We start from the raw sequence: 24,291 nt of genomic DNA, 5'->3' as shown, positions 1-24,291 counted from the left end.
TCCCCCAGGACAGGGTGTAAAGGAGATATTTATGTATCTACATCTCACTAGGCCTGGTTTAGCCATGGTGGGAGATGAGCTTTTCAAGCTGAAAGCCATATATACTCCGGCGCACACCCGCTTGCAAACACTGTGTCACTGCTTAACCTGGCCCAGGGGGGCCCAGATTTCTGGGACCCCATCCGAGACTGGCTGGGCTCTGAGTGGGGGGAAGGTCTGGCTCATGAACTTAAAAGCACTCAAGAGATGGCTCAATTGAAATTCAACTTCCTCATCTACAAAATGGGCTCCCAAGGTGGTGCTAGTGGTAAAGAGCCCGCCTGCCAATGTTGGAGACTTAAGAGATGGGATTTCGATCCCTGGGTCGGGAAGATCCCCTGAAGGACGGCATGGCAACCCACTCCAGTATGCTTGCCTGGAGAATCCCATGGACCGAGGAGCCTGGTGGGCTACAGTTCCTAGGGTTGCAAAGAGTCAAACATGACTGAACAGATTTACCATACAGGCATCTATAAAATGGGACCAGTTATACTTGACAACTCTAGGTTGCAGGCAAGAGGGACATGAAGGTCTGTCGTCAGTGGTAATAAATTGGATTAACCATATTAATATCATCACTGCATATTTCTCATGTGAATGCAGGATCAGAGGACTTGAACTTATTCAGTGCCAGCTTGGGAACACTGAATCATGATTTCTGCATTTATGTGAGGATCATAGGAAAACTGTCTAAACTCATCAGTTTATTCATCTAGGACTGAATTTACTTCACAGAACAGTTACAACTGAGGTTAAAAATATACATGTATAATGTTGCATATGTAATAAACTCTCAACAAATGCTAACTGCTAATATGTTTATTTTGAATTTCATTCACTTTGGGACCTCCCTGGTGGCTCAGACAGAAAAGAGTCTGCCCTCAATGCGGGAGACCCAGGTTCGATCCTTGAGTCAGGAAGATCCCCTGGAGAAGGAGATGGCAGTCCACTCCAGTATTCTTGCCTGGAAAGTCCCAGGGATGGAGATGCCTGGAGGGCTACAGTCCATGGGGTTGCAAAGAGTCGGACAGTCTCCGGGGTTGTTAGTCGGACTGAGCGACTAACACTTTCACTTAGCACAGAGGTTCTTGGTTTTCAGGACTAGGCCTGGGAGCATCGGTCCATCAGCCCTTTGGAAAGAAGTGGGCAGACGTATCTCATGTACTGGCCACCTTTGCGTCTGGACGTGGTACTACTGACCTGTCCTCCATGGGCAGTTTCTCCATCTGTGCGAATGGATTTGTGTGGGTCCCTCCACACTGGGGGGCTTCCCAGATGGCACTAGAGGTAAAGAACCCGCCTGCCAACGCAGGAAATGGAAAAGATGCGGCTTGGATCCCTGGGCCCGGAAGACCTCCTGGAGGAGGGCGTGGCAACCCACTCCCGCATCCTTGCCTGGAGAATCCCATGGGCAGAGGAGCCTGGCGGGCTACAGTCCATGGGGTCTCAAAGAGCTGGACGTGACTGAGCGCCTGAGGACCACACATACGCTCTCCCCACCCCGGACCCTCATGACCAACAGCACAGAGCCTGGTTAAGATCAGGACTGCAAGTGTAGCTGAGACCATGGAAACAGACACGTGAACTGGGCCTGCTTTTCTGGAGAAAGCATCCTGTACTCCGCCTTTTTGGATGCCTGAGTTCTCTGTAGCCTTAGGCAAAAAAAAAAAAAAAAAACTAAATTTTTAGCATCTTGGTTACTACATCTGTCAAATATGAATTATGTGAAACTGCAGGTCTGTTGTGAGAATCAATTGAGATGCCATATGTCAGTGGTTCTCAATCTTCGGCTTACTCTGGGATGGGGCCCAAGAATTTGAATTTCTAACAAGTTCCTGAGTGATGCTGGTGCGGCTGGTTCCCCTCCCCCACCCTGCTGTCACATGCCAGAGAAATGCAAATGCGTTATGTCTTAGCTTTGCTATACAAATCAATGGAGCTAATCAGTTATATATTGTTTCTAAGAAGTAGATAGATGTAAAATTTTGGTTCAAACTGCAGTGGGGCAGGGGGGAGGGGGCTTACTGGAAGCATAAAAGATATTCTAGGAACCCCAAAGGGACAGCTAAGGGATCTCCAGTTCCCAGAAGAACCTGAGGATGCCAGGAAAGACTCCCGACCGAATAAAGGAACCTCGCTCAAGCTGAACACATGCACCTTTGTGGTTCCCCCCATTTTCTGGGTCGGGGCTTCCCCCGAAAGCAAGCTTTGGACAGCAAGCAGCAGGGTCTGCGGGCTGTCAGCTAGGAAGTGATGTGTGAGGGGCTGCAGCCCTGCCATCTCCTAGGGTCCTGCCTCCCGCTTCCCATCCTGAGCTAAGTCAGGAGCCTGGGGGGCCCGAGGCCGCCCCTCCAAGAGGGCCCATCCCCAGGGTGGGGCCTGGGGCCTGTCAGCAGGGTGAGGAGGAGGAAGCGATGAGACTAAGGCATTTCTCTCACCTCCAGGAGCAGACATTAAGGAGAGGAAATGAAAACGGAGCCGGGAAGCCTCTGGCTTTCCCCCCAGGGCTCTTTCGGTATTAATTTAATCCTAACTTCAGATGGCAACTGCCTCCCCCAGGCCCGGCTCTCTGGAATTCTTGAGTTACCCGTGCCCGAGAGGGAGCTGTGTTCCAGGGACTTCTAGAGCATGTGAGGGAGGCGGCATGATGCCAGCTAGCCCTCTGGGCCTCAGGCCCCTGGCCCCACACAGGGCAGAGTTACTGTCTCGCTGGGTCTTCCACCTCCTGCCCGAGCTCCTGTGGCTTGCAGGTCCTGTCAGGCTCGGCTCTGTGTTTCTCTGGGCCTGAAGGAGCCCCGCCGCCCGGAGAAAATGGAGTGGCTTCTCATCCGGACGTCCCCGTCATCCCCTCTCTCCGTCTCTCTCCCTCTCCCTCTCTCTCAGCATTCTGTCGTCCTCCTCGACTTATTTCATCAACCAAGTTAGGAGGTTAAGGGCTCCCCTTGTAGCTGAGTCTGTAAAGAATCTGCCTGCAGTGCTGGAGACCTGGGTTCGATCCCTGGGTTGGGAAGAGCCCCTGGAGGAGGAAATGGCAACCCACTCCAGTATCCTTGCCTGGAGAATCCCATGGACAGAGGAGCCTGGCGGGCTGCAGTCTATGGGGTCACAGAGTCGGGAGCGACTGAGCGACTAACACTTACTAACTTAAGTTAGGAGATTAGAAGTGGTATGAAGGTCAGTGTCTGAGACCCTTCACTGCCCAGCCTTGGCCTCAGCGTCACCCTGCCCCTGGTGTCCGGCCTCCCCTGGCCGTTGTTCTGTGGATGCCCAGGCTGGGTCCCCCCTCTCTCCCACCGCACCCTCGGCTCATGGGTCCTTTACTATGGGTGAGAAGACAGGCCTGAAAAGCGGTCTCAGCCTCCTGCAGGATCCCGGGGCTGGGATTAATTTCCGAGGCCCACTAAGACCAGCGTGGCGCTCTCTGGGCAGCCACTTCAAAGCATCCCGACTGGCTGGAGGAAAGGCCTCCCTGAAAGGTTCTCGGGGCCCGAGATAACTGGCTCCATCCCGCGGAGGCACCTGCGGTTGGGTCTGCCTTAAATACCGCCTGTGGGCACCATCTGTGTGTCTTTCTTTCAAGACAGGCAGATTTCATTTTTTTTCTAGCATGAATATAACACATATTGTTTCAGAAGCTAAGAAGAATTCAAGGCCGTGTGTGTGTGTTTGGGAAACCTTTCAAAGCTTACTTTCTTCTTAAATTAAAAGTTTAAAAAATTAGATTTATTGAAGTATAACTGGGCTTCCCAGGTAGCTCAGTGGTGAAGAACCTGCCTGCCAATATAGAAGACACGAGTTTGATTCCTGGGTCAGGAAGGTTTCTTGGGGAAGGAAATGGCAACCCACTCCAGTGTTCTTTCCTGGGAAATCCCATGGACAGAGGAGCCTGGTGAGTTACAGTACCTGGGGCTGCAAAACAGTCCAGCCTGACTTAGCGACTAAACAACAATTGACGAATAAAATCGTGAGGTATTTAACCCTGATGAGCCTATCCGCAGGGCGGGGATAGAGGCACAGACACAGAGCGGGGGCTTGTGGACACATCAAGAGGAGGAGAGGCTGGGACGAACTGAGAGAGCAGCGCCAAAATATCTGCGCTGCCATGTGTAAAACGGACAGCTGGTGGGAAGTTGCTGTATAATACAGGGAGCTCAGCCTGGTGCTCTGTGATACCTAGAGGGCTGAGTGGGGGTGGAGTGGGAAGGAGCCTCAAGCGGAGGCGAATAGGGACACTTAACAGGTCAGGAAGCAACAGTTAGAACTGGACATGGAACAACAGACTGGTTCCAAATAGGAAAAGGAGGACGTCAAGGCTGTATATTGTCACCCTGCTTATTAAACATATATGCAGAGTACATCATGGAAACGCTGGGCTGGAGGAAGCACAAGCTGGAATCAAGACTGCTGGGAGAAATATCAATCTCAGATATCCAGATGACAACACTATTATGGCAGAAAGTGAAGAAGAACTAAAGAGCCTCTTAATGAACGTGAAAGAAGAGAGTGAAAAAGTTGGCTTAAATCTCAACATTCAGAAAACTAAGATCATGGCATCTGGTCCCATCACTTGATGGCAGATAGATAGCAAAACAGTGGAAACAGTGACAGACTTTACTTTTTTGGGCTCCCAAATCACTGCAGATGGTGACTGCAGCCATGAAATTAAAAGATGCTTGCTCCTTGGAAGGAAAGTTATGACCAACCTACACAACATGTTTAAAAACAAAGACATTACTTTGCCAAGAAAGGTCCATCTAGTCAAAGCTATGGTTTTTCCAGTAGTCATGTAGGGATGTGAGAGTTGGGCTATAAAGAAAGCTGAGTGCCAAAGAACTGATGCTTTTGAACTATGGTGTTGGAGAAGACTCTCGAGAATTCCTTGGACAGCAAAGAGATCCAACCAGTCCATCTTAAAGGAAATCAGTCCTTACTATTCATTAGGACTGGTGCTGAAGCTGAAACTCCAGTACTTTGGCCACCTGATGCAAATAATTGACTTATTTGAAAAGACCCTGATGCTGGGATTGAAGGCAGGAGGAGAAGGGGATGACAGAGGATGAGATGAGTGGATGGCATCACCGGCTCAATGGCTCATGAGTTTGAGTCAACTCCAGGAGTTGGTGATGGACAGGGAGGCCTGGTGTGCGCAGCCCATGGGGTCTCAAAGAGTTGGAAACGACTGTGCAACTGAACTGAACTGAATGGCTGATTCATATTCTTCTACAGCAGCTGCTGCTGCTGCTAAGTCACTTCAGTCGTGTCCAACTCTGTGCGACCCCATAGATGGCAGCCCACCAGGCTCCGCCATCCCTGGGATTCTCCAGGCAAGAACACTGGAGTGGGTTGCCCTTTCCTTCTCCCTTCTACAGCAGAAACCAACACAAAAGCAATTATCATCTAATTTAAAAAATTAAGTGTACAACATGATCATGTCGATCAAGGTGCTCTTTCTTGGAAGTAATTGTCACTTCTACCCTGATTAGGAGAGACAAGAAACTTTCTTGAAATCTTAGACAAGGAGCTCCAAGGAACACTTCCTATCAATGACGTTTGGTTACAGTGGTCATTGATTCCTCTATGCTTTCATGCATGCACGCTGCAGACTTTCACTGAAAAAGGTCCTGAGGATTTAATGATAAGATGTAACTCCTGCCTTTAAGGAGGTTGTAGTCAAATGGCAACCCACTCCAGTATTCTTGCCTGGAAAACCCCATGGACAGAGGAGCCTGGGAGGCTACAGTCCACGGGGTCGCAAAGAGTCGGACGCGACTGAGAGACTTCACTTCTTCAGTCTAATGTAAGAGGGAGACAGACGAAGGTCACAGCAATATTTGTACAAGCTACACGCCACTTGTTTACATTTATGGATTTCCTAAAAGGTAGAACGAGATGGGGATGTATATTCACCCACATGTGTGTTTGTGGGAAGAAGTAAGGTCTCTACAGTTGGTCAAACCCAACTACTGGTCACCCTGGGGCATGGAAAACATTAGATATGAGAAAAGGACATTGACCTAGCAGGCTTCGTTGTCCTAAGGCCTGCTGTGAGCTTGTAAGAAAGTGAACCTCAAGGAAACATCACTGGGTGGGATTATTTATTGGAAAGATAAGCAACTTATTATCTCCCTGTGTTGATAACAAAGGTGGAACCGGTCTTAGGGATGGCACATCAACTGTCCTCATAAAATGTGACTTTTAGCAAGCCTGGGTTCTTTTCACCAGCGGACTGCCTCTCTCTTCTCTAAGGCCACCTACTCAGTCCTACAAAAGAGTCAAAGAATCATTGAATTTTAGCCTAGGAAGAGAGGCTGGCATGGAAGAGTGGTCGAGAGTGAATGTGCTATTAAACTAGACTATGTCTGCAGCCGAGCAGAGGGCTTAAAGCTCAGAGAACAAATGCCATTCTCTACACTCTTCTAGACCGTGGAGCCTGTGTGGTTGGATATGTTTCCTCTGAGCTTTCAGTCTCAGCTCTCAGCTCCCCTTGTACTTTTGAATGAATACAGTTCCTGGAATCTAGCAAATACAGCACACGTCTCCTTCTCAGGAGTATTTGCTGCCTTTTTTTTTTTTTTTTTTTTTTTTTGGCTTTATAATAACCTCTCTGGAAGAAGCCAACCTGGACCAGGGCAAGGAGATGGCCAAGCTGTCGGACTGGCCATCTGAAAAGGGAGGTCTGCGCGGATTCACTGGGTATGTTGCCGTGCCAGGCGGAGCCCTGCTTACCTCTGAAATGTTGATCCGACCCTCCTGGAAGGAGCAGGTGGTGGGGTCATGAGTACAGAGGTTTCGGTATTTGCACCAATGGCAGCGGAAGGCGCTGTTGACACAGGACAGGCACCTGCAAAGACGCAGACAGTAAGAAGCAAAGAGGAGAGCACACGGGTAAGGGAAGGGGGCCTTGGAGCCCACGTGCCGTGATGGAAGTCTGTCACCCGGGTCTCACTCTCAGGGGGGTGGGCTGGGGGGCATCCCCAGCCCTGAAAATTGTGGCTTCTTCCTCTAAGATGCTCAGGGGACCAGGGGACCAGAAAATTGAGGGAGAAACGTGTCCAGAGTGGGAATGTCTCTGAAAGCAGTGGAGTGCTAGAGTTGCTCTGTTTCCGCTCATGACAGCCAATTATTCATATTTTCAGGAATGTTGCAAGCGGGTCATCGACATGATAGCAGCTTGAAACGAGCCACAGAGGGAGTATTTATGCCACAGAAATTGGAAAATGCCACCTAATAAGCTTTTCTCCCTGATTTCTGATAGCTAAACATTTGCCAGCCTAGCACCACTTATAAGAGGGAACGGCCCAAGGAGAGCAGCGATAGGAACTGGGCCAACCTGGTTCCCGTTTTGCCTCTGGCCCTGCCATCAGGGCTGCCCTGAGTAAGTCACTTCACCTGCTGAATCGGAATTTCTTCATCCGTCTGTACTAAAACTTTTCTCTCCACTCCACGGGGTTGTTTTGTGTCAAACGAGATAACGTATAGGACGTGGTTTTAAAAAACACAATGCTAAATGTATTATTTTTAGGGCCTTAACGTACCTGTTACTTCAAGCTCTTAAAGCATATTTGAGTGTTCACAGGTGGTTCATATCACCTGTGTTTTGGAGTTTGAGTGGAGTGAATGGTATCAGCTGATAACTCTGTCACCCTCTACAAGTAGCCAGACATGGGAGCGACAAGCTGCGTGTGGCTCCTGCCCTTCTTGCCAGGTAGAGCGCCTCTTTCCATCCGGTTTCCCCTGCATTCTGTGTATCATCTAGGCTCCCTGTGTGCGGTCAGACCACCGTCAGGGAAATAGGTTTGACCGGTGGAGCTGACCTACTCGGTCCTTGCCAGATCCCCTAGTCCAGCCTTGTTACCATTGGACCCACCTGGCAGGCACATGGCCAGGTCTGCAAACTGGCGCCACCTGCTGGGGCTCTAACGGCATTTGGGCGGATGGGGCTTGATCCAGGGCCCATTGGCTTATAAACCACGGCGGACCAGGCGCGATATCCCATCGACGCTTCTTCCCCATGCCGGATATTTTCATCCCCTTCTAGATATGTCCATAGTTATTTCGTTCCTGAACTTAGGCCAGATGGATTGGGTCCTCCTCACATCTTACGATTCAGCAAGTAAATCACAAAAATGGATCAAGGATGATGAGATCAGGGTTTTTCGAGAACAGCCTTGTCCACTTGCTAATTTGGTGACCTCCAATGGAGCACCCATCCCCTTTGGGCCTTAGTTTACCATAGTAAAAAGAGAGGCTTGAACACGATCCTGTGATTTGTAACTGGACGGATAAGATAAGACACTGCGTGGCAATAAAAGGTCAAAGATACTTGCTTTTCTTTCTGCTAAAACTTGCTGCCCGTGACAGCATCTCCACTGCCACGGTAATCCACGGTTGAGAGCGGTGACATCACACTGGGGTGTTGTGGAGATGAGGACGTTCTCACAAGCAATGGGTTCCATCACCACTGTGCTGGAGCGTGAGAGGGAGGTTGGGGAGTTCCCACTCCAAGATGCTCGCGGTTCCCAAAACAGGGTTAGCTGGGATTGGACGCAGGGCTTAGGGGGCGATTTTATCTGGTTCAGCTTCTGCCACATACCGCCTTGTCTTGGCTCCTCCCAAGCCACTTTTTATCACTTGTTCTGTCTTTCTGTCTCATCTATTGATTTGTCCCAAATGGGTCCAAGTGACGTCTCCTTCCTTAGCTACTCTGGAGACCCGAGAACTCCAGCAGATGATTCTCATCATGAAAATCCAGATCAGAAAAGGGGAAATGAATGAAGCTCGTTTGTCTGTTTTCATGGCTTAAAGATTCCTTTAGGGCTTAGCTGCTAACAGAGCCGTTCCCCACACGGATTGCTGGGCCCATCGTGGCCACAGCCTGGACCCTCAAACTTGATGCCACTGGAGTCCTCAGGCAGATGCTATCCCAGGCAACAGGAAGGATGGGTCCACAGAACGTTCCCAGGTGCTTCTCCCTCTGGCCTGGAGCTCTTGGTTGACCTCTGCTCCTGCCTATGACCAAGGTCACATGGCCCTTACATGGCCCTATTATAGAGACCCCGGTTTCTCTTTTTCTAAATCACACAGCACATGAGTTTCCAGATGATGTGGAAAGAGTCTCAGTTTCACTTCAAGAGAAGACCGGCAGAAACTAAGTATGGGTCTCTCTCCTCCACTCCTGGCCCTGATTTTTACTTATGAAATGTGCCCGGGTTTCTGCACAGCTGTAAGAACTCACAGCCATGGCACTCAGCTGCTGGACGTGGCTGGTGAAGTCAGATGGGCAGCACCTAAGGCCCCTGGGGACCGATGGTTGGGTCTGGTTTTCACTTCCTTCTTGAAAAGTTGAAGGCTCAGTGTGGAGCTCTGTAGAGCTGAAAGCCTCCTGGCTGTGTCCCAGCCCAGGTCCTTTATTCAGGTGCTGGATGAGGCCATTTCAGCCTTGCCCCTTCCTCTGAGGCTGTCACCTCTGAGGCCCTCTTCACGTGCCCATGGATGATGTGGCTACATTCCGCTGGCTGTCAATCTCCACATTCAAAGCCACCACCCGCTGGCATAAAAGAGAGGACTTTCCTTCGAGCTCCTGGGTTGTGACTTCTGTTTCTACTTCAAACCCGTTTTAGCTTGAGAGTTGAGGGTAGGGTGTGTTGCAAGGGAGACTGAATGAGATCAGAGACTGCGGACAGCAAATGCCATTCAGTTTGGTATAACTGAATAAACTGAATATAACTGGAATATTTATGGGACACTTTTCACTGTTCTAGACAAAGAGCCATGTCTGATCAGGAGACTGGGTGGTGAACGTAAGACCGTTCTTGTTCCTAAGGGAACCCCCCCACACACATATCCAGACCTGGGGCAAGTCGGCTTCTGGCCTGGCCCTGCCGGGACCCACTTGCTCACCAGCCTCCTCTGACCTCATCTCTAAGGGTGCTCTTCCCGCTCTGACCCTACTGACTGCTAGCACCGCTAGGGGCGTGCTTACAGTTGGTGGGCGCTGCAGTTGTAGAACTTGAACTCAGTGCTGACGAATATCTTCCCTGTCTCCTTGGATCTCAGCTGCAGCTCTAGCCCAAACCAGTCTGAAAAAAAAAAAGGCGGGGGGGGGAGGAGGAGAAAGTTACAAGCTGGGAGCCCAGTGGAGAGGCTGAGGGGTAAATCATTCAGCCACTCCGGGGCTCCCATGGGGCAGTGATGCCAGATGGAGCCTTCCTGAGTCCTCTTCCAAGAGTCCCTTTTGTCCTTCTGATCACCAGCCCATCACTGAGACCCAGACACCCCAGGCCCCCCTCTTAGGGAGGAGGTGACGGATCAGATCTTGTAGGGTCCCCTGCCTAGGTTGAATATGTTCAGTTACTGAAAGACTGTCAGAAATATCAGGGTCACCAATATAAAAATAAAATTTTTAAAAATACATATATCAGGTCAAAACCTCTAAAAGCCCCCAGTTCTATGGAGAGAACCTACTAAAAACCACTGGCTGAAGCCACCGACGTTCCTCAAAGGGAAGGGAAGTCTGGAAAAACTCTTCTTCACACTGCAGGCTTAACCCAAATAGGAGACAGGGACCTCCCTCTTCCTGAAATTTCCTTGGGGCATGACAGCTTGCTTTCAAACTTAAATGGATTTATAAGTCAAATTAGAGTCTGGCGTAAGAAGACCTAGTCTGGCAGCTGTCAGTCGGTCCGTGCTGACACTTGCCACCCTGTCTCCTGGGTTCCCTACTCTGGGCCAGCCTGATCAAGCAGCCCCGAGCATCTGACGCTCACTGCAGAGGCTTCTTACCCTGATCCAGAGGGATGACAGGCACGTCCTTGGGTCCCGGCGAGATGCAGATGACCTGGCTCCCAGACACTTGTCCCTCTACCTCCGTCAGGTTCCCAAAGGCACAGGAGATGCCCACAGACAGATCGGGGGCATCGCTCACAACCAGGCTGAGCTGTGGGCGGAGCAGAGAGACGACGCTGTGGGAAGACCCTGCAGGGCTCAGGGGACCTGAGCTCCAGGTCTGGCCCTGCCGCTGTCCACTTGCTCACTCCTCTCCCTGGACCTCATCTAGGAAGAGGATGTCGGTCCAGGAGTCCTTCTAGCTTTGACCCGGAGCCATTACCGTAGCACTGCAAGGGGTGTTGCAGGGTCGGTGGTCTTTATTATTGACACTACTTTTCAGTCTTGTCCAGAATCATAAAGCACTGGCGGGAGAGAAGGGGATGCTAGAGGTGGGGGGAGTTCCCAAAACCCATCTCAGCCCGAGCTCGTTTTGACATGAAACCAGGCAAACTTGAAAAAAGCCAGTTATGAGTTGAACTCATCACAGACAAGCCTTAGGTTCACAGGAGAACATGTGTCACCAGCCTGGAGGTTTATAAGGAGTTTACCATTTGGCTGGCTCCCCACCCTGGCTGTCATGCAGGGGCTGGCTACCAAGGTGGTGGGCTTCTATTCTCGGTTGGCCTCTGGCTCTTTGCCCCCTGAGTGCTCCCCGAGAGCAGGGCAGTTGCCTCATAAGGCGCTTAGGGGATCAGAGAAAGGCAGGGAGTGGACACCAATGCCCTGGATGATGTCTGCGGTTCCCTAGGCTTCCAGGGAGACAAGGCCAGAGGTCTGCAGACTTTTTAAGTTTGAATATCCTCCTCTGAATGGTAAAAATATCACAGACAGTCAGAAGAATGATCGAGAAACCGTTTAATAGCAAAACACCGCTCTGAATTCCATGCCCTCGGAAGTGGGTTTGTACTAAATGACAACAATATGATATCTAAGTGGTATTGGAAACCAGAGGAGAGAAACGTGACTCCCAGTGGGGAGTGCCCATGGGGGTTCGCGGTGACAACACCCCGTGTCCTCCGAGAAGCGAGTCCTGAGGGAGGGAGGTCTCGCTTTGTCTTCCCATGATGCCTGGAGGGCTTTCTCAGCCCCACTGGCCATCACCTAGCCTTTCCATACATTTGTCTGCCGCCGACCCTCTGCCCCAGTTTCGTTTCCATGGGGCCGAGAGACTTAGGTACAAACTCTGCCGTTTGTTCCCTCAGCTCTGTGGGAGCCAAAACCTCCCGGTGGGGATGAATGAACGCAAGTCTGGGGAAGTTCATTAGCTAATTAGCATTCATGAATGCCCATAAAACCTCCAGAAGGAAATAACCGCGCAGGCCCGAGGACACGGTGTATTTGGGCTTGCACCTCGACAGGTGGTGAAGGACTGCTGTATGTCTTCAATATTCTCTTTCGGCACACCCTGTGAATTAAGCCTCAGTCTCTCTGTGTCTGTCTGTCCGTCTGTCTGCCTGCCTCTCTCTCACATACACATACAAAGGCAACTCCAAGTTCCTGTGAGCGACTGTACCAGGTGGTCCCTTGCAATCTCTACCATACACCACAGAATGGGATGGGATTGCATGATGCTGCAGAGGCTTGTTGCTAAATGCAAAATGTAGATTTACAAACCAGATCAATGGGTGACGGATCTGCAAGGAGCGGGGCGAATGACTGGGTTCTGGGTAACGACAGGCGTTACCATAGTTTTCCTCTAAAATGTCCTGGAGTGCGTGGAGTCTGATCCGCTTACACTGCGCTGGAGTTAAAGGAACACACCCACGCCTGAGCGCGCGCTGTGCCCCGCCCCCAGGCCCCGCGCGGCTTCACTCACCAGCCGGCTGTGCTCAGACACGGAGATGCTGCTGGGGTGCACCTCGAGCCTCACGCACTGGCTGATGCTGGCGGCAAATCGGTTAGGCTCCCAGGCCCGCTGGCACCGGTCCCTGCGGGAGCACCTGCCACAGACGCACAGGGGTGAGTGAGGGGCTCTGCGGCTCTGAGGCCCTGAGGCCCGTGTCCGTCTTCTCAGGGCGAGCTTCACTCCTCCCAGAGGGCTCGGTGACTCCCAGATGGTCTCTACTGCGGTCAAAGACAGGCTAAGGGAGCTTTCCTGGTGGCTCAGTGGGAAAGAATCTGTTAGGGGAAGCACCCTGGCCAGGCACCACAGTCACCACTGGCATGAGCTGTTTTATGACTGGAGGTCCTGGTGAGGAACATGGAACTAAGAAGCCACCACCCACCGGAAGAGTTCGGGAAAGGTCAAAAGGAGACACCACATGTCCGACCCCCTCCCAGAATCCTCCTCACAGGCATCCATCTTGGCTGAACAAGGCCTGCACCACCAGGAAGGACTCTGAGTCAGAATGATGGGCTAAAGACAACCCGGAAACTAATCCCATCACCATAAAACCCGAGACTGCGAGCCACGTGGCGGAGCAGTTCTCTGGGTTCCCTCACCCTCCTGCTCTCTGCCCAGCAGCCTTTCCAATAAAGTATCTTGCTTTATCAACACGTGTATCTCCTTGGACAATTCATTTCTGAGTGTTAGACAAAAGCCCAGTTTCGGGCCCTGGAGGGGGTCCCCCTCCCTGCAACAAATCTGCTTGCCAAGACAGGAGACACAGGTTCAACCCCTGATTCGGGAAGATCCCACATGCTGTGGAGCAACTAAGCCCAGGCACCACAACTCCCGGCCTGTGCTCTAGAACCCCGGAGCTGCGACTACTGAAGCCCACACACCCCGGAGCCCAAGCGCGGCAACGAGAGGAAAGCCACTGCAACGAGACGCCCGAGCTCTGCAACGAGAAGCCACTGCAACGAGACGCCCGAGCGCGGCAACGAGAGGAAAGCCCGCTCGGCAATGGAGACCCGGCACAGACAAAAATAATAAAAAATTAGAAGACTATTTAAAAAGAGGACAGACTATGAGAAGTGGGATCAACGCCCCTCCTCCCAAAATGAGAGCTGCAGTTTAGACGTAAAGAATAGCTCTTATAGACAGCATCTTTATGGGAAGCTCTGTGAGTGAGGGAGGGAAGGTTGGGGAACAGAAAACGTATCAGGCAAAAGGCAAAGAATGTGAACTCTGGAGCAGGGTGCTTGGGTTCTAATCCAGACCTCCAGCCTGCTAGCTGTGGCCCCACTGGGCAAGTTCCTGGAAGTCCCCACGTGTCAGCTCCCCCAGCTGTAAAATGCTGGGCCCAGTGATAATACTGTATCTCACAGGGCTGGTGTAACTATTAAAAGAATCAGTGTTTAGAAAATGGCCTGTTCGTGGCCCTACTAAGAAAAATATTAATGATGATGGCTATGGATATTATTATTATTCCCCACCAGGGGCATGTAAAACCCTGGATAGGGTCTTAGCTGTGTGGGATAGCGTCTGTGTGACCTTGTGGCTGGATTTCTGGCTCTTTGAAGACAGGGGCCATGTTTTATTCATTGAGATATTCCACCTGTCACATGGTTTATTTTCAATAAATGTTTGTGAAACACAGACGGGGAGGCACGGGCAGGGTTGCCTCTGTCAGGAAGCGCGCGTGGCGGCTTCGTCCCCCATCTTCATCTCTGGTCCTTGGCGCTGCGGGCCACAGCAGCAGGTGGGCACTGTGACCCCTGCACGCACGCTCCAGGGCTGGCGCTTCTCCAACCAAAGCGCCCCTCTGGGGACGCGACAAGAGTCCACCACCCAGCGGAGATTCCCACCGAACTCCCCACAAAGTCCCTCCCCCCGACCCTTCCTTGCCAGGCACATAATGGATCTAAATATGAGTGCTGCCAAAGGAAAGAATTATGGAGGGTTAAGTGAATCCTTAAGATAGCTCTAAAGTGAGCTCTTGACTGGAGCCTTTATCTCATTGACTCACTGAAATGGCTCTTTTTTTATCATACTATTTATGGCAACAGCCCCAACAGAGATAAATAGCCTCTGAGACAATAACACACTTGCGAGAGCAAGGCCCACAGAAGAGACAGGAGGGTTTCAGATCCTCTCCACACCCCCACCCTTGGATCCAGAGGCTCTTGAGCTGCCTCCCTCAGCCCTCTGCCTCTGCTCAAATCCAGTGCGTGGTCCTGGCCACTGGAGGTGGTCCCTCCACTCGGCCCCGTCACCCAGGCAAGGGGACGGCGGGTGGGTGGGCAGTGCCCAAGGGGCTGAAAATGAGACCGGCCAGGAGAAGGGAAAAGTCCGTGTGAAACTGGGGAAAGGCTTGATGCGCACGTGGTGCAAGAGGCAAGCTGAGCTGTTGGAAGGAGCGGTGCATCCCTGGGAGGTGATGAGAGGGGAGGGACTCAGAGCGCAGAGGAAACCTGAGACCCTTCCTGAGGTCATTCTAAGTCAGCCCGGCTGACCTGGCCCAGGAGGAGGACGGGTGGTCTGGGAGACTCGGACATAGTGGCCAGATTGGCAGGGAGGAGCAGAGTGGTGGTATGACTGGACCTGTCCACCGCCCAGTGAGGGGGCCAGGTGACCCAGGCCACTGCGAGGAGCTGGGGGTGGCTGTCGGGTTCCATGGAGGGAGAAACCCTCGTGAGGAAAGAGAGCCTGCTGACTGTAGGGCCAGCTTCACTGATGGGAACCCCAATTGTAGCCACCTCTCAATGCTGGAGACCCAGGTTCAATTCCTGGGTCGGGAAGATCCCCTGGAGAAGGAAATGGCACCCCACTCCAGTACTCTTGCCTGGAAAATCCCATGGACCAAGGAGCCTGGTGGGCTATGGTCCATGGGGTCGCAAAGAGTTGGACACTGAGTGACTTCACTTTTCCCTTTCCGGCATTCCCAGGGCCCAGCAGGGGCGGCATCAGTATCTCTGCCACTTGTCTGACCCACGTGGCGCCGCTCTGTCCGGGTTCTGGTGAGGGCATTTCTGGCAAAAACTTTTCTGAGGAGCCCCTTACCTCCGAATCTAAGCAGGGAACCCAGGATGTGTGGGCGCCAATCCAGTCCGGATTTTGCAACTGTGAGGCGCCTGCTTCGCTCCCTCCCTGCATAGCCCTTCCAACACCTGCTGCGGAGGCTGGAAGCCAAGAGCGATTGTGCAGGACCCTGAACTCTGGCCCTCCGCTCCCGCCCCCACCCTAAACCGGCACTTCTCGTGGGGGTGCTCTGCTGGCTGGCACGGAGCCCTGGAGTTTCCGAGGGCCCTGGGGAGCAGAATTCCTAGCCAGCCGCCTCCCCGTCTGCTTTTGGAGTTTCTTCCCTCTGCTCTCCCTCTGGGGCTCTTGGAGTTAGGAAGTTTAAGTGCGATTTTGCATTTCTATTGGGCTGGTATTCAGTGGCAGGGGGGTGTATCTGAATAGAGATGTGAGGCCAGGTGGAGTGAGATGTAGGCTTCTTGGAATCAGGGACTGATGAGGCCAGAAGGGTCCTCCCAAGGGTTCCAAGTCCATGATCATCATTTTGACTTGTGTAGCTTATCCTGAGATTCCTTACTGCCAAAGCATTTATTTAGCATTTAATCCTCACGGTTCACCTGCGAGGTAGGCATTATCCCTTTTTAGCGATGGGGAAAAGGAGGCCCAGGGTTGTCAGTGGACCATGCCGGGTCACACGGCCACTCATTGGGAGTCCAAACTCCAGGAAGGAGGTGCCTTGTTCAGGCTACAGTCTAGAGATGCTTTAACTTCCCTTGCAAGCTCTTCCAACACCACTAGCCTTCCCTGTAGCAAAGGTATAGACTTCAGAGCAGCTGGCCAGAGATGGAGGGAGTAGGGGTCGGGTTTTGGAGGTGAGACCACAGAGGCACCGCCCTTGCAAAGAAGGCACTCACGGCCTCTTCTTCTTTGCTTTCAGCACTCCGACCACGATTAGAATTACTGCTCAGCAGAGGGAAATTCCTCTATCTCTGCAAACTGAGGTCACATCCCTCATCAACATTTCCAGGAAAGTACCTGGTCTTCTGCATTCCAGGTTTTTTTTTTTTTTTCCAGACTGTGCCAAACTTACATGTTGTGCAGGGCACACCAGCCACAGTGAGGGTCCCCCGAGCTCAGGCACTCTCCGCAAGTCGTGTACTGCTCACAGGATTCCACGGGGACCCTGGTGATCTGGCCGAGAGGGAAAAGACAGCAGGTTAGATCAGGGAGTGATGCCTCCAGACGGTGTGTTCAGACTCAGTTACACCTAACCACTGTAGCTCAAATGGGAAAGAATCTGCCTGCAATGCAGAAGGCCAGAGTTCCATCCCTGGGTCGGAAAGAGCCTCTGGAGCAGGGATAGGCTACCCACTGAAGTATTCTTGCCTGGAGACTTCCACGGACAGAGCAGCTTGGCGGGCTACAGTTCATGCGGTCACCAAGAGTTGGACATGACTGAGCGACTCACACACACACGTGTGTGTGCACACTGGCACTGCCACCACCCCTAGAGAGGAGACAACAGGGCTGAATCGGTCCTTCAGTGTTCTCATCTGTTTCCCCTGCACGGGGCAGGCACAGCTAACAGCCCCCAGGCTTCTGGCCTTCCCCAGGGGTGGAAGCAAGCCCTCCAGCCTCTCTCTGCCTGCACTAAAGTCCTCAGGAGGGCTGGGCCTGCTCCAGGAAGACGCTGGAAATGGTTAACTCTGCTGAAAGGCCATTGAGTGCCACCAACTAGCCTCTGAAGAGCTTTCAGCTGGGCTCGGGCTGAGACATCCTGCCTGCAAAGAAAACACTGATAAATAAAAAGAGAGAGAAGGAGAAACTTTCCCTATCAAATAGTATTCACCGAGTGGCACCGTCTTTTTACCGCCAACCAGACGCACCACCTGGATCCAATTAGCCTATTCTCTGATGTCTGTATTCAGTTTTCCCTAGTAAATCTCCCATCCTTTGAAAAGTCTGGCTAAATGGGAACAGAGATGAGCTGCCTGTCTGATGCCGTCTTGCTGGGGAAAGGGGAGTGTGTAGCTCAAGCCTGTGACCTGCCCCCCTACTAGAGCAGGCAGCCTTCCCTTCCTGGCTTCCGGGTGAGGCTATGCTGGGACAGAAACCAGGCCTGTGTGCTCATTACTCACCCTTACCTGCCCAGCGGGTGTTAACATTAAGGCCAGGCAAAGGGTCAGAAGATTGAAGTCTTGCAATCGGTCTGTCCTAGGTATCTGTCGATGGCTGAGCCCGCAGGCAGCTGGGCTGCAAAAACATTTGCTAGGCTGGGAATGGGATCTCATTTGTCAGGGCAGAGAGCCTCCCCACCTACTGGACGTGTGAAGTCAAGCGGAAACACAACCTGTGGCCCAGCAGCCCAGTGTTCCACCTCTGGCAGGGGGATGAAGGGTCTGATGGAGACGCCTTCACAGCATCCTCCCAAGAGGCTCGGGATGGAGTCTAACACGGCTCACCCAGCAACCGTTTATCAGATGTCACTGCGTCAAGGCTCCAGTGCTGTGTGCTAGAGAAACTGCAGCGAACCGGACACAGATTTGCACCCCCGCAGAGCACGCAGCCCGTGGGACTTGGTAATTACAAACCGAGCCCTACTCTACATTGTGGCGAACATCCATCGCAAGCGATGGTTATATGCCCCGGGGGCCTTGGCAGCTTAAAGGCGGGGCCACTCAGCACAATCTTGTCTGGAAAACGGACCAGCAGCTGAGTATGGGTGAGTCAGGGTAAGAGCAGGCCTGCTGCAGGTGCCTGGAAGGGCCTTCCTAGCTGAGAGATTACCACGGGCAAAAGTAATCATGACTGTTGGTACACGCGAACTCAGTCCTGTCCGACTCTTTCACGACCCCGTGGACTGTAGCCCACCAGGCTCCGCTGTCCATGGAATCTTCCAGGCAAGAATACCGGAGTGGGTTTCCATTTCCTTCTTCACGGGATCTTCCGACCCAGGGATCAAACCTTCATCTCTTGGTCTCCGGCATTGGCAGGCAGATTCTTTACCACTGCCTCACCTGGGAATCATGGCTCAGTTCAGCTTAACTCAAGTGTGGCATGCACACTGGATGCGACGAGCTGAGAGATGGTGTACGTAACCAGGGGTCAGATTGTGAAAGGTTTTGGGTACCAACCCCAGAAACCTTCCTTCTCTCTATTGGGTGCCCTCCCCCAACTGACTCATTTGCCCCACATCTTAACACTTAACATTCTGAATTACAAAGCTTTTCCCTCTGAGTGACATGATCGGCTTTAAGCATTCCTGAGTTGCCTTTAATAATAAAATAAATGAGATGCAGAAAGCATAAGTGTAAAATCTGGAAATTTAGTTTAAAAAAGCAGATATTCTAAGTGGAGGTTGGAGGACAGCTGGTTTGAAATAGCTCATGTATGACAGGTGTGTGGGTTTGAGTGGACTCTCAACTCGGAGGTCCAATCGGACCTGACAGGGTGATGGCACGGCTCTGGGGGCTAACTGGGTCATAGGCCGCGTTAATGGATGTGGTGTCGGGACAGAGGTGCCCCACCCTGGGGAGTTCCCAGTTCAGGGCTGGGCAGCCTGCCCCTGCAGACATGCAGCCCCACCAGACAGACTTCCCAGAAGGGTGGTCACGATGGGGCGGGACCCAGCGCTGGCATCTGAGGTGCAGCTTGAGAGACCTGGATGTTTCTTTAGCTCAGAGAAGGTGAATCTCAAGGGGGAGTACAGAAGTGGTTTGCCGTGGTTTGAAGGGCAGCGCTGTGATGGAGATGAGACCCAGGGGTAAAGAGATCCAAGAAAGCCCAACAGAAGAACGTCAAGGCTGTCCAATAATGCAGCAGACCGGGGTTCCAGCAGGGACTCCCGTCTGTGGGAGGCATGAGCTGAGTCAAGGGGACGTGTGTCTGGGAGGCTTCGGAAGGTATACTTCTGACCCAGAGGAAGGCCGCCTGAGTCCTTCCAGCTCTGACTTTCAGGATGCTCCTAACTTCTCCCTGCGACTGCTGAATGACGTGGACGGTTCAAAGCTAATCTCCAGGCATACCACTGGCCCCTGCCAGCACCCTGCCTTAAGGAGCCCCCGCTGACCCCTGACTCGTGGCCTGCGATCCCTGCTAGAAGCACCTCTCCGGCATGTGACTGCCAGATGCTCTCCCCGCGGCCCTTCCCCGCGCCTGGAGGCCCTCAGCCCTTCAGGGTATCTGTGACCCCAGTCGCCCAGGGGGGCTTCCACTAGTGCCCTCCCCCTCCCAACCTGCCCTCGGAGGCCCAAGAGCCGCGGTCCAGTGCCCGGCTCCCTTTCCTGGGTTTCAGGCTCCGTGTGAGTGATGTCTGCATCTGGCTGGAAATTAAAACAACTGTCTGCATTGCATTCGGCCCGTCTGTCAAAACACAGCCCTGCTCTCAGCAGCTGGGGAACGGGGCCCTGAATGGGAGCAGTGTCTCCGGCAACAAAGCCCACTTTCACGCCAAGTGCCGCGGAGATAGTGAGAAGCCTGTTCTTCTCCAAACACGAAACCAACTGCACAACTATTTTCCTGTTTCCTGGGCCCTCCTGGTGGGAATTTTTTTTTTTTTTTTAATACACAGAGTTGAAGAGTAAAGTGAAACAGGAAACTTTTATGGGAGTGGGGGTCCTAAAACTTGAATTTATTCTCTTCTCGGAGATCTAACAGCCATATACAAACCAGAGGAGAGAAACGTCACAGGGGACTGGAGGGCGGCGCTCAAAGTCAGGTGTTTCCACGGCTGCTCTGTCTTTCCTATAATCATGTGCTTCCATATTCATTCATCAACTTGTAGGCACTGATCACATCATACAGAAAGGCCAGTGCTGGGCACTTTAGGGCAATAAAATCAGCAGTAGCATTAAAACACAGCCATCACCTTCAAGTTGCAAGCAGCCGAACAATAAAAACAAGAAAAGTGATGTGTGTTCTTAGGTATCAAAAGAGGGCTGAGGGAATTCGGAGCAAAGAAAAGACTACTTCTACGTCTATGCCATCCAGCACGTGGGCCGGTGTGGCTGCCAGCATCTGGAAGGGGCTAGTTCGAATTGAGACACACTCTAAAGACAACCGGACATAGATGACCCAGCGTGGGAAACCAGGATGGAAAACAGCACATTACTAACTCTTATTGACTAGTGCTGAGAAAATTTAGTAAATCTGGGGTTAAATAAAACCTAACGATTGATTTCAGCTGCCTCTTCTTACTTTTTAAAATATGGTTGCTAGAAAACTTAGAAGGACACACGCCACTGGGTGCCTGGCGTTTTGTTCTTGTGGGGGGAGCGTGGCTCTAGACGGGCATCCCAAGGAGGCTTTGTGAGGGGTGTGGCCTGGGTCTGGGTCTTGAAGGTGAAGATCCAGATGAAGAGCGTCCCGGCTGGAAGGAACCGCATGAGCAAACAGGAAAGCAGAGCTTGAGGGTCAAGAGTGATGAGTATATAGAAATCTGGGGAGCAGGTCTGGGTTGACTTGGGAAGGACAGGGAAGTCCACACAGCTGGAACACACAGTGTAAGCTCTCCAGTCCATCACTTCTTGGCCAAAAGAGTGTCCTCTGTGAAGAGGCTTCCTGGATCCTCAAACCAACACCCTTGGCATGACCCGTGAGCTTAAGAGACATCAGAATCCAGAGTCCAACTGAGTCAGAAATTCTGGCATGAGGCAGGGCCTGAGAAATGGCTCCAACAAGCTCTCCAGCTAGTTTTTTTTATGAGAACCACTGGTAAACGTGACCTCACATCCTGGGAAATCTTTTTAAATGTCAGGCTCTGCCCGGGGCCACGAAGAAATAGAATCAAACTCTGCCTCGGGGCTGCAGAAGGAACTACACTGCTTCTCGGGGAGGAGAGCTGGAGGCTGGTCTGGGGACCGCTCCATGGCCCAGGAGGAATTGATTCCAGTATCTCTGAGTCTATGGCGTACCTGAAGGAACCGAATTCAAACTCCTGGGGTCAGGGACCACTCAGCTGGCACCAGGCAGGCGACAGGTGGGCACTTGCTCTGGGGCCTGGGGGAGGATGGGCTGGGGGTGCGCGCTGTCTCGGGGAAGTTCTAGAACGAAAGGGAGCTAGTCCTGGAAAGTGTCTACCGCGTTGGGCGGGGCTTTGTCAGGCTGACTCAGGGTCTGATGGGACACTCGATGATGACACTTTAATTAGGGTTTGTTGATTACAATTGTGCTTTCATTATGCCGGAGGCTGCCCCGCCCCCCACCCTGAGTGCGGGGATCCGGGTGGCTGGGTGGGCACATGGGTGCGGCGGTGAGGACAACCCTCCCCTGCCGCCTGCACTGCCTTCTCCCCGGACCACGGGGTCACGCCACACTGGAGTCCACCCACTGCTCACTCGGCATTCATCTCCACTTGATCTTAGGCCTCGTAATTAAGCCTCTAATGAATGTAACTGCCCTATTAAGTCATTTACTTAAGAAACCCTCTTCATTAAAGGTGACTCATACTGTGTTCTTGGCTTCTCCAGCTCCGGGGCCCCAGTCTCCAGGGCCTCCCCTTGGCCTGAGTCCCAGGGGCTCATGTGACACGGGTGGGGCTCGGCAGGGCGCAGAGTTTGGAGTGGTCCCTGCTCCCCACCCGCCCCCCTGTTGGCGCACGGGGTGAGGGGTCTGGCTCAACAAGGGGTGTGACAGCAGATGACCATCGGCTTTGGGGACAAGTCACCAAGGGAAGGGCTAGAAGCCGCCTCCCTCCTGAAGGTCTCGAAGGACATGGCACACCTGCAGGGCTAGGACCATCCGGGAAGGCCCTGGAGACCTCTGTGATCCTGGTGGTTACCATCAGCCTGGACAGTTACTCTGTCAGGTGCCAAGCCGTCCCTCTTCAGAGAAGAGCTCCCCAACAGTGGAGCGAGGGACAGCAGAATCGAGGGGAAAGAGAATCAAGCCCGCGTGTCTGCCACCCTGTATGGACACCTAGAAGGAGCTACCGGGTTCTGAGAATCCGGGGGTGTCTACGGGAGAGACACCTGAGTTGGAAGGAGACCAACGTAGAGATTCTGACTGTGGGCTGGGCCTGGGTCCCCCGTGACCCTTCAGTATTTACAAAGCATTTATACGGTGGGCTTCCTTGGTGGCTCAGAAGGTAAAGAATCTGCCTGCAATGTGGGAAACCTGAGTTCGATCCCTGGGTTGGGAAGATCCCTGGAGAAGGCCATGGCAACCCACTCCAGTAACTTTGCCTGGAGAATCCCAAGGATAGAGGAGCCTGGTGGGTGGGGTCGTAAAGAGCTGGACACGACTAAGCAACAACACACACACACCAAGCCCTCCACTGGGCTTCCCAGGTGGCAAAGAACCTGCCTGCCAAAGAGGAGACATGAGAGACCAGGGCTCAATCCCTGGGTCGGCAAGATCCCCTGGAGGAGGGCATGGCAACCCACTCCAGTAACCTTGCCTGGAGAATCCCCATGGACAGAGGAGACTCACGAGCTAGAGTCCACAGGACTGCAAAGAGTCGGGCTCAGCTTAGCATGCAAGCTCTCCACTGGGCATCAGGCCGCACTCTGGTCTCCGGAGCCCATGGTTTGGTTGAGGACAAAACCAAGGAAACTGGATCATCTTAACATGGTAGAACAGACGCATGATGGAGGGACATGGGGGACATCAAGCAAGGGACAGCTGTGACTCAGAGGACAAAGTGCAGAGGCTGTCCTTGGGGGCCTTCCACGTGGGCAGTCTGCTCCAGAGGGGGCAGGAGCCCTTGGCAATTGGGCAAGAGAGAGACGGAGAGAGGCAGGAATAAGGGAAAGCCGTTCCCCAGGCCGCAGGGGCCCTGGGGACTGAGTGTTTCACCCCCTGCTTCCCCGGAACCTGCGCCCCGCCCCCCCGCCCCCGGCCAGACATCCCCACCTGTCCCCACACACGTCTCCTGCCTCCTGCCGCAAGCAGAGAAACGGCGGCCTTCTCAGTGGCTGAGAGCCAAGTGACGGGACTAGGAGGGCACACACACAGCCTGTGTGGAAGCATGCAGTTGGCCTGAGCCACAGCCTCGGGGTCCCCGGGGGCCCCTGGCAAAGCGCACAGCAGCTGAGGCACAGCCGGCTCCCGGAGCTGCCCTCCCGTCTCTCGTCCCTTCTCCTGATGGGCCCTCCCCACCAGCCCACCCTCTCTTCCCTTGGAGCCTCTAGGGTCTCAGACCTCCTTTCTGCTCTTTTTCCCAAACCAGATATATTTTTTCAAGAAGCAACCTGATGCTCATCTACGGTCACAGGCCGAGGGCAGGCTGAAGGGAGGCCCTGCCAGGGCTGGTGTGTGGGCTGGGCTCCGCGGCGCCATCACAGCCAGGCCGGGAGAGGGTGTGAGCACACTCCGCATGCTTATCTCGTTCGCTGTGCTCAGCTCCTGCAGGCGGAGAGGCTGTGGATTGTTAGTAGTGGGAGATCCATTTGCTCCACCAGGAAATAGAGGCGCCCAAGGTGGCTCAGATGGTGAAGAATCTGCCTTCATCATGGTGGGAGACCCAGGTTCGTTCCCTGGGTCGGGAAGATCCCCTGGAGAAGGAAATGGCAACCCACTCTAGTATGCTTCCCGGGAGAATTCCATGGATGGAGCCTGGCAGCTTACAGTCCATGGGGTTGCAA

General features: G+C 52.9%; 1 protein-coding gene across 1 annotated transcript in view; it reads right to left on the bottom strand.

The window, feature by feature from the left end:
- Positions 1-24,291, bottom strand: part of PLXNA2 (plexin A2) — a 229,112-nt gene that overhangs the window by 67,612 nt on the left and 137,209 nt on the right. The window contains exons 5-9 of the mRNA XM_068986380.1: positions 16,800-16,900; positions 12,683-12,806; positions 10,822-10,975; positions 10,022-10,118; positions 6,766-6,880 (exon numbers count right to left, since the gene is read on the bottom strand). Coding sequence (XP_068842481.1) covers positions 6,766-6,880; positions 10,022-10,118; positions 10,822-10,975; positions 12,683-12,806; positions 16,800-16,900 — 591 coding nt within the window. The remainder of the gene's footprint in view (positions 1-6,765; positions 6,881-10,021; positions 10,119-10,821; positions 10,976-12,682; positions 12,807-16,799; positions 16,901-24,291) is intronic.

This window comes from Capricornis sumatraensis, chromosome 14 (genome assembly GCF_032405125.1).
Source record: "Capricornis sumatraensis isolate serow.1 chromosome 14, serow.2, whole genome shotgun sequence".
Taxonomy (NCBI): Eukaryota; Metazoa; Chordata; class Mammalia; order Artiodactyla; family Bovidae; genus Capricornis; species Capricornis sumatraensis.
This window is presented reverse-complemented; position numbering and strand designations above follow the sequence as displayed.